This window comes from Cygnus olor, chromosome 18, assembly GCF_009769625.2.
Source record: "Cygnus olor isolate bCygOlo1 chromosome 18, bCygOlo1.pri.v2, whole genome shotgun sequence".
Taxonomy (NCBI): Eukaryota; Metazoa; Chordata; class Aves; order Anseriformes; family Anatidae; genus Cygnus; species Cygnus olor.
Window position 1 is genome coordinate 3,747,570 of NC_049186.1, and position 13,538 is coordinate 3,761,107.

Below are 13,538 nucleotides of genomic sequence, written 5' to 3' on the forward strand. Positions count from 1 at the left end.
AAGATCATCTAGTCCTATCGTCCACCTACTACCAATATTGCCCACTAAACGATGTCCTTAAGTACCACATCTACCCTTTCCTTAACCACCCCCAGGAACAGTGACTCCACTGCTTCCCTGGGCAACCTGTTCCAACGCCTGACCACTATTTCTGATAAGATTTTTTTTTCTTAATACCCAACCTATGAAGACATGGAAATGATCTGTTAAGGGATCTAATCAGACTGACTGCTAACTACATTTTCTCAACTAGTTGCACTAAGCTGCGTTAAATTTGTGTGAAAGGTGTAAGGATATGGACACAGACAGAACATTTCATCAACAGTACCCAAAGAGCTGGCAAAACACACAAAGTTTGAAGGCATAGTATCATTAGATCCTATCTGCATGTTGTATGTTCTCTCCAATGACACACTGCCCCTGATTAAAATCTATGACTGTGCTCCCATCAGCCACTTCGACCGTAACTCTCTAACAAGCTAGGGACTTTCAAAAGGCTAGAGCAAGTAGCCCCCCAAGAATGAAAGCAAACCATGAAGTTTTAATTCAGAAAACAGAGACAACAATGATCAATGGAGAAACTTTTTATTTAAGCCACAAGATAAAAGTGATTCTACTGAGCAGAGCTTCAAAACTTTTCATAGCAAAAGTTAAACAGCCAGTGAGAAGGATAGAACTAAGGAAAAGTTGTATCAAGTGATTGTCTTCTCTAAAATTGCTTCATATTCTTGCAAACAACAGCAACTAGAAAACCCTTGGTAATCTGCCAGTATATCCTGTAAAAATCATTTTTAATTAAGTCATTCCCAAACACTCAAAATTCATGTTAGGCATCATGCATTTCTCTCACCTAGCTGGCATGCTTGCACTGCAATATCATTACCAGCCTATATCAAAAACAGCAGTTATAATTTTAGTATTATCTTGCAAGTACAACAAATAGCTATTGTCTGCAAAGCTATTGTTACAGAATTTCTGATAGTGGTGGAGAGCTGCTGTTCTGTGAGTTACATTTTAACTCCTTTTGGTTTCATGTCTCTTATCCTAAGACCTAGAAAGTGCACTTAGTGGGGAATGCAATAAAGTAAGTTAGCTTATGGCATCTGTAGTCTAAATTACAGAAAATTTATATGAAGACCATACCATGATCAGATGGCATTGTCCTGTCGGCAACTACAGCAATCAAAAAGTGCATCTTTTTATTAGTGAGAGAGGACATCTTCACATGGTGTATAAAAGAAGTGTCTTACCTGAAAAGATCTGCTTTAAGAATGCATGCTACGGGACAAAAGCATAATCCAGAAAAGAAAACAGAGGTAGTTCAGGTAAAAACAAAATTGTTCTAGAGTGGGAACTAGCTGAGCAGAAAGCACAGAAGAGCCTGAAAGAATGCCATGAGACACCAAAATGTATATGCCAGAAAAATTTCTAAGCAATTTCACACTGCTTTGCAACAGAATAGGAAGCAGTCTCCATCCAACAGAATCACATTAACAAAATGATTAGCAAGTCCAAATCACTTTTTACAGTTCCAATTATACAGTTGTCTTGTTGACTTTCAAAATACTTCATTGTTCCCATGCACATAACCGGAAATGAAGAGCTTATCGAATCTGAGCAATCAATCATGGAAGAGACGAGGAACAGCAAAAAGCAATGAACAACTCTTTTAGCCATCTGCTCAGTAACTGAGAAGAGCAATCTTCCATTTCACAATGGCTTCTCTAACATTTTCCACTAGGGTGCAAATGCAAACTCCAGCATTTCTCTGCTCTGAAGAACAACTGGTCCCTAACAGAACCTATTCCAAATCATTTATGCTTTGGTGCTTGATTCTATTAACTTGTCTAGTCTCAAGCATACAATGCCTTCTTGACACTGATGGATCTTTTATGCAACAGAGTAAGCTCCTTCCTTAGATAGTTCCCTCTCCAACTATGCTAAAAAGGAATGAATATGCTATACCTGGTATTCAGCAGGACTCACTGATTCTGGGTCTTTAGTTGTGCAAACAAGGTCAAGGGTCTAGCAGCTATTTTAACATTACCATTCCTGTAGCTGCAACACCAAGTATGTGGTTTGCCAAGCAACACAGGAAGTATCCTGCTTGAGCAGAAAGTCACTTGACCAGATTTCTCATAATGTTTAGAGAAGACCCTCTGTACCCTGTACCAAAATGGTTCCAATGGTTCATGTAGTGAAAAAGCTGATAAAGCTTTAGACGCTTCTCAAACCCTGGAGCTTTGGGAATTTTACTGTGATAAGCAGAGTAAAAAGAGCTAGTGAAGCCACCAAACATCCCTGCTATTGCAAGCTCATACTCTGAATGGCCATAGAAAGAAGCTGGGTCGAAGATAATTGGACCAGAATCATCCTCTGCTACATTTCCTCCCCAGAGATCTCCATGCAGGAGAGCAGGAACAATTTCTACATCACAGAACAAACTGGGTATCTTCAACTGCAGGGGAAAAAAAGCAAGACATATCAATGATAAATTTAAAGTGAATGATCATAGGGTTTTATTCACATGCATGCAAAGGTTGCAGAGCATGAATTCAAAGTTCTACTAAGTCAGTTAACAAAAAACTTCAATTCAAACAGCACAGGGCCTGGTCAAAAGAAATGCTGATAAAATCAAGAGGATTTCTCTTTTTACATAAAAGCCAGCAACTGAAGACATTTCATCCAAATGTTTTTCTAGCATTAAAAAAATTCAAAATGTAAAACTCCATTTAGTGCTGTAATATTGATCAGCTTTATAAATAATGAAAAATAAAACCCACTTCATCATTAGAAGGCTCAGAAATTTCTTATCAACCTTGAAGAAATTTCTACGAACTAGCACACACATACACAATACTGCTGTCACTTCAGCAGATGCAAACATTAAACAAAGAGAGGATGTGCAGAACAGCATTCCCTACATACATTTCTCACATTGAACATGTTCCAGGGAATGAGAATGTGAACTTGATCTAGTATTTCCCAAACAGTAAGGCAAAGCGCTGTCTGGCACACATTCACTTTGGAATTTAGGGTGACTTGACAAAGACAGTATAACTTAGAATAATTTTATAATCCCTAAAAATTGGAATCTCTTGCCAACAGAACCTGAGGCGTAACAACAAACAGGAGCTTTGTTTTATGAAAAGAAAATCTAAAGGATTGATACTTAGCTATCGCTATTTTGAGAACAGAGAGATCTTCTACCTGAAGTTGTGCCCAAAGTTCTCTTGCTTCCCTGTCTCCTGAATTCTTTTCAATCATGTCCATCTGGGGCTGGATTCTTTGCTTGGCAAAGAAAGTCACCCAGTCAGTCTGCCAGTCATTCACCTGAAGGGACAGGATTGCAGATGTTGGTTCCATACCATGGAAAAGACGGATTTTCTTTTATCAAATAAAACTTTGGAGGATTATACAGTTTTTATGCTGGTTGCATCCAGAACACTAAATGCTACTATTTTAATAGAATAGTACCTTAGAACATTAAGTTATGGGAAAAATAGTTTTCACGGAGCAATAAAAGACAAAAAATTCAAAAGGTAAGCATATCTGATGCACCTCTATGTGCCATCCAAGGCACAACTTTCCTTTGCGGGCTGAAAAATGTTTCTTCTTTTTATGTTGCCATAGATATAAATGCATTTCCATTATAGCATTTTTGGCCCTTTGTGTGTGACTCAAGGCAAAATAAGATAAACTTAAAGTTTGACTGTCAGTCTCATGAAGTACAACCTACCTGTGGAAGATAGCCACAGCAGGTAACTGTATGAAAGCCAAATTGATCCACAAACTGGACTTCCATTTGCCCTTGACCTTTACCTTTCAAACCAAAGACAAAAATCCAATACCAATGACAAGATTCTAAGTATCTAAAATACAAATGGACCTTAAAAACTATGCAAGGGTACCATATTTTTTCTACTGAGAATATAAAAAATCATGCCTTAATATACTTGGTCACAATGCCTTTTGCTATTGTTTTTTTAACGTTAAAGCTTAAATATAAAGTAACTACATTATAATCTTTGAAATTATATTCTGAGTTAGCATTATCTCCTCTGATACCATGTCCTAGCAGAAACTGTGGTTTAGGATCCTAAACTGAATAAACGTTTTGCTTACATAGGTCCAAAAGAGAACAAACAAAAGCAAAAAAGATGACCCCACTCCCCACCCAGCCTGAGAGTTTCTTCCAAATCTATTTTCATGACATCATTAGTGGAAGAAGACAAACATATCCTGAAGTAACAGGAGCTAATTTAACTGTTTTGTAGATTATTATTAACTAGGTTAAATTTGCAAAGAGCTGTGTACCATACCAACTGTGCTCTCTTCTTTCTTCAGCTTCTCTCCAAGTTGCTGGTTATGAAGGTGGAGATCAGCCAGCTGTGTTCCAAGCTTTGATGAATGTCTAAGAAACAAAAGCATTTTTAGCAACAGAGACACGTGAATTAATCCTGTTCTTAACATTCACGGAATTACTTGGGAAGTTTTATCAAGCAACTGAAAGTTTTGCATCTCCACCAAAGTATGTTTTCAAAATATTCTGGCCATACACACCTCTTCTTCCAAAAAAGATTACGTATTAACATTGAACAAAATATACTTCTGTGGTTGTTTCTGATAACACCACTAAAATGGAAGTGAGAGAAATCCTAAGTTTAATAACAAGAATTCATCAATTCTAATTTCTGTGTGGTATCACTTCTGTATTAATTTAAGTAAGATATCTGTAAAGAAAAGCATGCACGTTATGCATTTTTCTTGTTAAACCTTCTTTGGGAGATGGAGCAAAAGAATCATCACCCTCTTCTTTACACCTCAGTCAGTCACTCTGTCTTCTCTAACATGCGTAGAAGGCAGAAGAGTAAGATGGCCCTCATTTATCTATTTTTAAATAAAAGCTTATCATCTACACAGTTCGGAAAAGTCTTACAGTAACTACAAGCAACTTGTAGAGCCAGTTGCCTCCCATGTTAATGAAATTATGGTATTTTTCCTGTCTCAAACAAAAAATTCCCCTCTGAAAACAAATGATTTAATTGGTATAACAGTAAAAATTTCTGAAAGAGAGCAATGAAAATACTGTGTTTTACCTGTTTAAGCCTCTCATTTCCAAATGTTCCATCACAAACAGAGTACTGACCCCAGGCAGTTCTATAACTTTGATGGGTTTAGGCACTTTTATTGTCTGCGTTTTCAAGATGGCTTCTAAACTTGCCATTTCTCCCTCAAACATTCTTCTAGCCTGCCAAATATCAAAGGAAAGTATTAATCTCTATTAATACCAGTCACAGATAAACAAGACTTTCATAAAACCAAACAAGGCTATAAACATTAAATAAAAAACTAGGGGAAAACGGATTACCGCATGTATAAGATAGAGATAAATCCATGCCACCAGACCTGACACCCATTTTAGAATTACAGAAGTTTCACTTCATAAACTGATTCCATTAAAGCGATTTAGTTTATAGCATTCTCTATGAACACCAAAACAACTTCATCTGTTGGAGTGTAATTTGTATACACAAAATGTAAGCAATATATCATTAACTGATTATGAAGCAAATAACTAGAAACATATGTGCCACAGATATCATTGAGAGTCTAGAAGGGTAGTGCTGGTGTTTGTATTTTTCATGGCTTTCCTAGCACAAACTGCTTAGTAAGATGGATGATCTTCAAAACAATTTACAGTTACAATTTACAGCTTTCCCTGACCTATTTATTTTGCCTCATTAGAAAAAAAATAAATAAAATAAAAATCAATGATAGCAGCCAAACACCCCATAACACACTAGCACACAGAAGCTCTTAGAAACCAAGTCACTACCAATAACATTTGCTTTGAACACGTTCTTAATTCAGGACCCTTTTCTGAAACTGTTATTCACATTAAGTAAAATCTATTCTCTTGAGTTGCTCCACTGACATCAGTGGTGTTTGTCACATGAATGCTTCTTTAGAACAGTTACAGAGGTCACAGAAGAGGGCATACAGAAAATCTACAGTATTTGCTGAAAGAAAAAACAGTGAAATATAGTGAATAAAACAGACTATTACCCTCTAGTACTAATACACAAGATACAGTCAGAGGACTGTTTACAATAGGTTTGGATAAAAATTCTGAAGCCTACGGGAAAAATTGCTGAATTACTGAGACTTGCAATACCTTTGAAAATTAGTAAATACTGTATCTCTATATAAACCACTATAATTAGTTTAAGCCAGCTGGTAACTTTAATAGAATTTTAAAAAATAGCATTTTCTAAAGAACTTTATTTTTTCTAAAGAAACTGCTGATATGCATCCATTGCTGCATACACTGCACAGCACTGGAATAGTTTGGCAAAGTTTGCTTGAATCAGCACTCAGAATCCACTGACTAAGACGAAACAATAGAAAATGATTACTAAGTAGTAAATCTTTCCAGATTTTTTTCATCAGCCCTATCTTGTAAATAGCTGGATTGAATATCTAAACACACATTAATAAAAAGCCTAAGTGGAATGGCTACACTGCTATCAATTCAAACTATTTTCAGTCTTATGTAGAGAATAACCTTTCAGTATTTCCTCGTGTTATCACCTCAGTGCCTTTGATCTTCCATCCAGCCCCCTGATAATGACCAGGCAGTGTAAACAAATTCGAAGTACGTATAGTAGCATACATCAAAAAGGCTTATTGCTATTAAAGGTAAATACAAGCTTTGACTTCAATTATTCCAGAGAAATTGTTCACTTGACAGCTACAAGTGCAGAGTACCTTTAAAGTAAATTCCACCCCATCTTTGCTTTTCCAATAAGCACGTCATACAAGTATGTTGTACTATACTTATCACTATCAAACACAGGTTGCTACCTTCTACGTTAACTGGTACCAAATACTGAAAGGACAAAGCAGAAACTCTTGAACAGTCATGGAAGATATCATTTATTGAGAAAAGCTTTTTCATATTGCAAGAAAATATTGGTTTTGTGCATACCCTCAGGCACTAACTTTATCCCTCCTGTAGGTTGCTCTTAACACTTCCAGTGTACACAGGAGCAATGGCACCATCACCTGCACCATGGCAGGGGAGCTGGAACCAGATGATCTCTGAGATCCCTTCCAACCCAGGCCATTTTATGATTAGCAATGCCCCAATTAACGCCAACCTGCCCGTGTCCTACGCACTACAGGCACCCAGCGCTGACCAGCCACAGGCTCACAGGGCAGAAGCCAGCGAACGAAGCAGACCTCTCACCCCTGCAGCAGGCCACCTGCCTGCCTACATTTTATTACCTGAGGCCAGCCGACAAACCTCCCTCCCCCAAGAACGCGCGAAGCCCAGCCCGCCGCCCGCCTCCTCAGAGCAGCCACCCTCACAGAACCCGCTGCCCCTACCCGGGTGCCCGCCACACGCGTTCCCCCCTGACGCCCCCACCTCCGGCTTGGCGTTGCTCTTCACGTACACCCGCCCGCTGTCCGTCTCGTAGCTCTGGCCCTGGCTGATGCAGCCGCCGCCCGAGTGCCCGGTTGCCCGCAGCACGGTGGTGCCTAGCTCCCGCTTCAGTGCGGCCTCCATGCTGCCAGCCGGGCCCCGCGCGGAGCCGAGCCTGCGCCGAGCCTGCGCCGAGCAGCTGAGGCGGGGCCCACAAAATGGCGGCGGCGGGGAAGTGGGGTGGTTGGTTAGCGTTCTGGCATGCACATCGCCGGTTAAGGCGACTGGCTGAAGGCGAGGGTTCGGTTGTAAATGTTGGGAGGAGTACAGAAGGAGTTGCTTCTTCCCCAGTGTGGGAGGGAGAAGCGCGGAATTCCTCCTCAGAGAATTCTGAAAATTCCCTCGCCTGAGGGAGTGATGTGGCTGTGGCCGAGGAGGAGGAGGAGGAGGAGAAGAAGAAGAAGAAGAAGAAGAAGGCGGCGCCTCGCCATCCTTGCTGCCTGCTCTGCCCGATGCGGACAGTCCCGGCGGGCTTGGGCAGGGTGCAAGATACTGGCAGCAGAAATCCTTTTCTGGAAAGTGTTTTGTGCTGTAGAGAGCTTGTAAGCCTGCTTCTGTTTGAATGCATCTTCCCTGAGTGTGGTGGATTCCTTCCTGCTACACATACAGAAGATGCAGTTGTCACGGAAAAACACATTGTGATAGGGCAACATACATAATAAAGGTAATAATTTTAAATATTTAGGTTCAGTGCAGCGGGCTTTCTGGCCATTATAAAGGTGCACACTCAAGTTCATTCTGTTACTCAACAATAATAAGAACAGTGACTGACAGTGGACGCTGGCCAGCGTAAGTCCGAAGTCAGTCAGTCTTCTCCCCATTGGAACTTGTTGCCTACTTAGCAAGTAATTTTGTATCTAAAATACAAATTTCCTAGTGTAGAAGTTGGAAGAGTTCCTACTGATCATTTATTCATGTCCTTGTTAGGACACGACTGTATATTTTGATTTTCTACTATTTTCTTAAGTGTTTGTGCTCTTGTTTATTGCAATCACCAAGGTCAATTTTTGTTATTCCTGACAGCATCCCCATTCATCTCCTACGCTGATTTGTCTTGTTTGGGGTTTGTAAGTGTTTTTCTGTGCTGAGCAATTTAGATACCTGTGGATATGCATCTGTTGCTATGTTGTAGCTGAGACAAATAGCAGTTCAGAATAATTTAGAGGAATTGATGTGCATTTTCAAATTTTAATTTAGATTCTGTTTTGGACAGTTTGTTTGTTTTAATGCAGGACTGCTACAACTTAGAGCCCTCTAATAGTCCCTTTGCAGCAGCAAAATGACAAGCGTTGAAAGGGCTGATGTTCTTTATTTTCGGAAGTTTTTCTACCTTACATTTTCAAGAGTTCTTATATATATATATATATATATATATTTATTTATTTATTAAATCTGGATTTTGTGGAGAAACTGATATTTTGAATTTGTGTGATGTCTGGATCTACTTTTTTTTTTGGCTATTGCTTATATGTTTCTATAGAGCCTGCACATGTCATTCATGTGTTGTGTTTGTACCAAATCCAAAACTTGTGAGGTATCTTAGTCTTATGAGATCAGCTGTACCATAATTGTTTGTGTGCCAGATGTATTTACTTTCTTGGAAAGCACTTGATGTGTGAAGATGCTTTTAAGAACAAATTAACTGCACATTTTGTGCACAAGAAATTTGGCATCTCAGTTTTGTCAGACTTATTGCATATACCAAGACTACTCACATGGCAAGTTTGTAATGTAATTGGTGCTTTTTAGAAGTGCATGTTCATTGTCAGTCTAAAAAAATCTGCACTGACACATGATGGCCACAGCTTGGGCTTTTAGCCACTCCAGGTATGTCAAGAGCTTGCCAAGTTTTGCTGGCAGAAGGTTGGTTGAATAGTATACATTACCTTGCCTATTTGTGCAGTGGAGCTGTACTTCATTAAACAGTGTTGGCTGTAGAGGGCGTTATAATTTCTGGTTGTGACAGTGATAGTTTAAAGCCCAAGAACCTGTGGCTTACTCAGAACGAGGGATAAATTACTACCACAAGAGTATGGGAACACAAACAGAATGTGTTTTTGTGTGCTGGAATCTGTTTATCTCCTGACTTTTTGTAAAATTATCCTTAAGCCTGCATTGCAAAGGTGATATTCAGATGACTGTAGCGATTGATGAAGAATGATTGAGGTCATGCTGAGGGAGACTTAATTCTCCATTTGGAGTCTAGGTGGATACTATGGAAAATGATGCTGTGAGTTTTCTTATTATTCTGTCTAATTGAGAGAATAAAGGAGTAATGTTCATCAAGAAGACTTGCTTTTTCCTTCTGTAGTTTTTAAAGAAGTATGAGATTTGGAAGGATTCAAACCCTTTTTTACTAAATAACATGTGTGCAATTTTTGGAAAATTCCTGTTGTCTCATTTATTTATTTATTTATTTGACAAAGCATTTATAAATCAATTAGAATTTATTTTGAGTAGACTTAATGGAGTTCAAATCGAATGAAAATGTGTGGTTCAGTCTTCAAATACTAAGTTGTAGTAGATTTTCTAAACTGTCAGTAAAGAATTTTCTTCATGCCATGCTAAAGAACAGCATAAAGAATGTTGTAGGAGTAGAGAGCAATTGCCCTTAATTCCATAGAATTTAATTGGGTTATACTTCTTTCTGATTGCATCTGATCAGATAGGATGTAACAGAAGTTTGGCTAAAATAATAATGCCACACTCATTAATTACTTGGTGGACATAATCGGAAGAAGCAACTGTCAGCTTGCTTTACAAATTAGAGGTTAACTGTTCTGGAAGAAAGTAAGACCCACAAGACATTGTATTCCTGAAGGCACTACAGGGCATCTGTTTGCAGGAGGCACTGGCTCTCAGCTGCTGCAGGTGTTGGAGAACCAGGATTTGGAAGCTGTTCTTTCATAGACATCCTTTTCAGTGGGAGTTCTGTCTTCAGCATCTTCGTAAGACAGCTGTGTGCCATCTTTGGTCTCTGTGCCATAGATTACTTATGACTAAGCCATAGATTATAAAGGCTGCAAATGTACTCACAGAGGATAAAAAAAAAGTCACAACACATTAGCCATATACTGTAGGTATTCATGCAGTGCAGGTCTTGCCTGCTGAGCGAAGACAGCGTATACCACAAAAGGCCACGTGGCAGTGTGGGTTGACTTTGCAATAATCCTTTCTTCCCTGCCTCCACTCTTTCTCCCCTGTATCATTCATTACTATTTGCGTATTTTGAAAAACTTGCTATATGCTGTTGGAACCACCCCCTTTCCTCTGCCCTCTTGGGGTTCACCAACAATATTTATCACGTTCTGGTACATGTTGGCTTGCCTGCAAGATCCACAGCGGTTAACTTTCTGTTTAAAATAGTGTTTCTTTCTGTGGAGGAGAAGACAACTGGCATGCTGGGCTGCAAATTATTTGGTGACTCATCAGTTAATATACACATCCTGAATAGAAAAGCACTGCAGCTGCTAATTTCTGTTTACTGCTTGACAGTATGTACAAGAAAAGAAAAGGTAATTGGTATGTGCAGCCTTTTATTGGTTGGTTTATATATATAAGTGGAAAATATGCATTAGAGTTTTTCAGGCTCCAAGCCTCTATTTCTATGAACATTAGAGAAATGTGCTGTTGACTCTGTCTTTTTTCCTCTCCCACATCCATGGATAAGCTGAGAGGGTGGATCAGGAAGGATGTAGGAATTTCCATTACAGAAAGAGATGATTTATAAGACAGTCATTGACATTTGCTGTTATTGCTTGGTTTTCTTTCTCTCTAAAGGTAATTTGCCCTGAGAGAGAAATATATTTTTTAAAAATTTCTCAGGTCAGCTGTATGAGCAGATAAACGGAAATGAACGGAGAAGTTCTGTTACCAAAATAACAGACTGGAATAGACCTTAAGAGCAGAATTTGGCCATTGTTCTGATTATGCAGAGACATTGGAGTAAGTGTCTCTGTGTCTGTTTCTTTATGGAATTAATGCCTTCCTGGATTAGTTTTTAGCAGTTTCTGTATCTATTTCATGGGTCTGATTTGGGGTAGAATCTAAATGAAAGTGAGACCAAAGCCAGAAGAATTGTTACTTGCTGCAGAAAGAGAAAATAGATTTTTTTTTCCAGGGTTTAGTTTTTGGGTTTTGTCTTCCTCAGTTTTTGATACAGACTCTGCCATACTGCCAATGTGTTTAGTTGTTCAGAAATTTCCGCTCATCAACAAAAAGTTGAGAATGTTCTTTTCTTTTTTTAAAAAAAAAAAACATTTTAGTAATAAGTGAAGGTAAAAAAGTGTTGGCTTTTTTATTGTTTTGTTTGTTTTCAATAAGTATAGCTGCCAATTGGATGTTTGAGAGGATATTTGGATGTTTTAATAAACCCTGATCAAGAGGTTATTATTTGCAGTTCTGACTTGAGCCTAGCCTACTTGTGTGTGGCGCAGTAAAAGAGTGGTAATGTGTATCATTATTTCTTCTTTTAAAAAGAATACTTTCAGTTGCTCCTGAACAGGTTGTCTTAGTGCTTGAAAGTGGGTTAGAAAATGCATTTTCTTCTCTTTTCAGTCAGATGATGGGTTAAGGATTTGTGGGTGTATTCTAGCTTCCTAGTTCCTGTATAAAGTACAGCCACGAGCTGCCCTCAAAATAAACCTGGGCTTGGCACAGATCTGTGTTCTATTCATGATTACACATAGATGTCAGATAAGTGGAAATACTCAGAAAAATCAAAACATTTCAGAATTCTAGTATTTATGGCATCAAAACAAGCACTTGAAAAGCATTTTCTTTATTTTTTAACAATTGAAAACTTCATATTTAAAAAACAAAATAAAAAAACCCACAAACTTATTGTTATGAGCTTATTGTTATGAACATGCTTTTTTTTTATTTATTTATTTGTTCTCTTCCATAGTGAACTTTGGGAAAAATCAAACACAATTTCAGTAAAACAAGATACAGTGATTAGTTTGTACTTCATCCTTTTTCTAATGGCATCTCTAAGCACTCCACTGAAATGTGTGTTTCAAATCCCATGACACTCCTTTGCATTAGCTGTGGCAAATAGCTTTGATAGGTCTGGAAAGCTAAGGAATAAAGAATTTTGAGTAAGTTGGCTGAGTTTTTAAAGGAAATCTCTTGTTAGAATTGGGATTCAAGTACTATTTTCCTGGTGCCCAGGACTGTGCTCCATCTGTCTAGAAGTTGCTTCCACAGGAAAAGAACAAACGACTTCTATGATTGCAGTTAGCCTGTCTCAAATTTAAAATGAAGTGTAAGCTCAGACAGATGACGCATCTGGAAGAGGAGTGCACATCCTTTTGTGGACCTTTGACAATAAAACACGTGAGCCTGTGAAACTGTAGTTTATTGTTGCAAATGTATTGTCCCCACCTCCAACAGGACTTTGGTTCCATAAAATAATGACTGGATTATAAACAATGCGTAACTATTGGATGCATAGCAATGTTACTGAAAAAATGGCCTGTCTTATGTGGGCAATGTGATACTTTCGTGTCCACGGATGAACTGTGCAGGAACCTTTGTTTGTCATCTTTTTGTTGCACTGTATTAATAACAGCAAGGAACGATACCGGGGTATTTATGAGTTGATAGCTTTCTTTACAATCATGAAATAAGCACATTATGACTTTTTTTTTTTTTTTTTGCCAGAGATCAATAACTTGACATTGCATGGTATCCATACAAACAGATTTTCTTAGTCAAGGCCTTGGTTTTTATTTTGAGTAGAAATATAAGATGCATACATACATATTTCAATTAAGGTTTATATTTGGCTGTAGATAATGCAGACTAGGTCCACTGTGCATGGTGTATGCAATACTTCCTTGGAGTTAGATGTGATTTGGGCAAAGTTTGTGTGCCCCTGTGTGGGGCGGTTGTTCCAGTAAAAGAAATCCCTAAATTTCACGTAGCTGTAGTTTCCACCTGGCGTGACACCTTGTGCACGCAGCAATATTTTTTGTTTCTTTCTGTCTTTGTCCAAATGGGTGTTTGTACAGATTTGACTATACTAAATTTTCTCTTCATATTTGGG

General features: G+C 38.4%; 1 protein-coding gene across 1 annotated transcript; it reads right to left on the reverse strand.

Moving 5' to 3' along the window:
• Positions 1-569: 569 nt before the first annotated feature.
• Positions 570-7,866, reverse strand: LOC121057143 (fructosamine 3 kinase related protein). Its single transcript, XM_040530911.1, has 6 exons — positions 7,433-7,866; positions 5,100-5,251; positions 4,323-4,414; positions 3,740-3,822; positions 3,211-3,333; positions 570-2,458 (listed from the first exon to the last, which is right to left on the reverse strand). The coding sequence occupies exons 1-6, from the start codon at positions 7,571-7,573 to the stop codon at positions 2,120-2,122; spliced, it is 930 nt and encodes a 309-aa protein (XP_040386845.1). The 5' UTR covers positions 7,574-7,866; the 3' UTR covers positions 570-2,119.
• Positions 7,867-13,538: the final 5,672 nt, after the last annotated feature.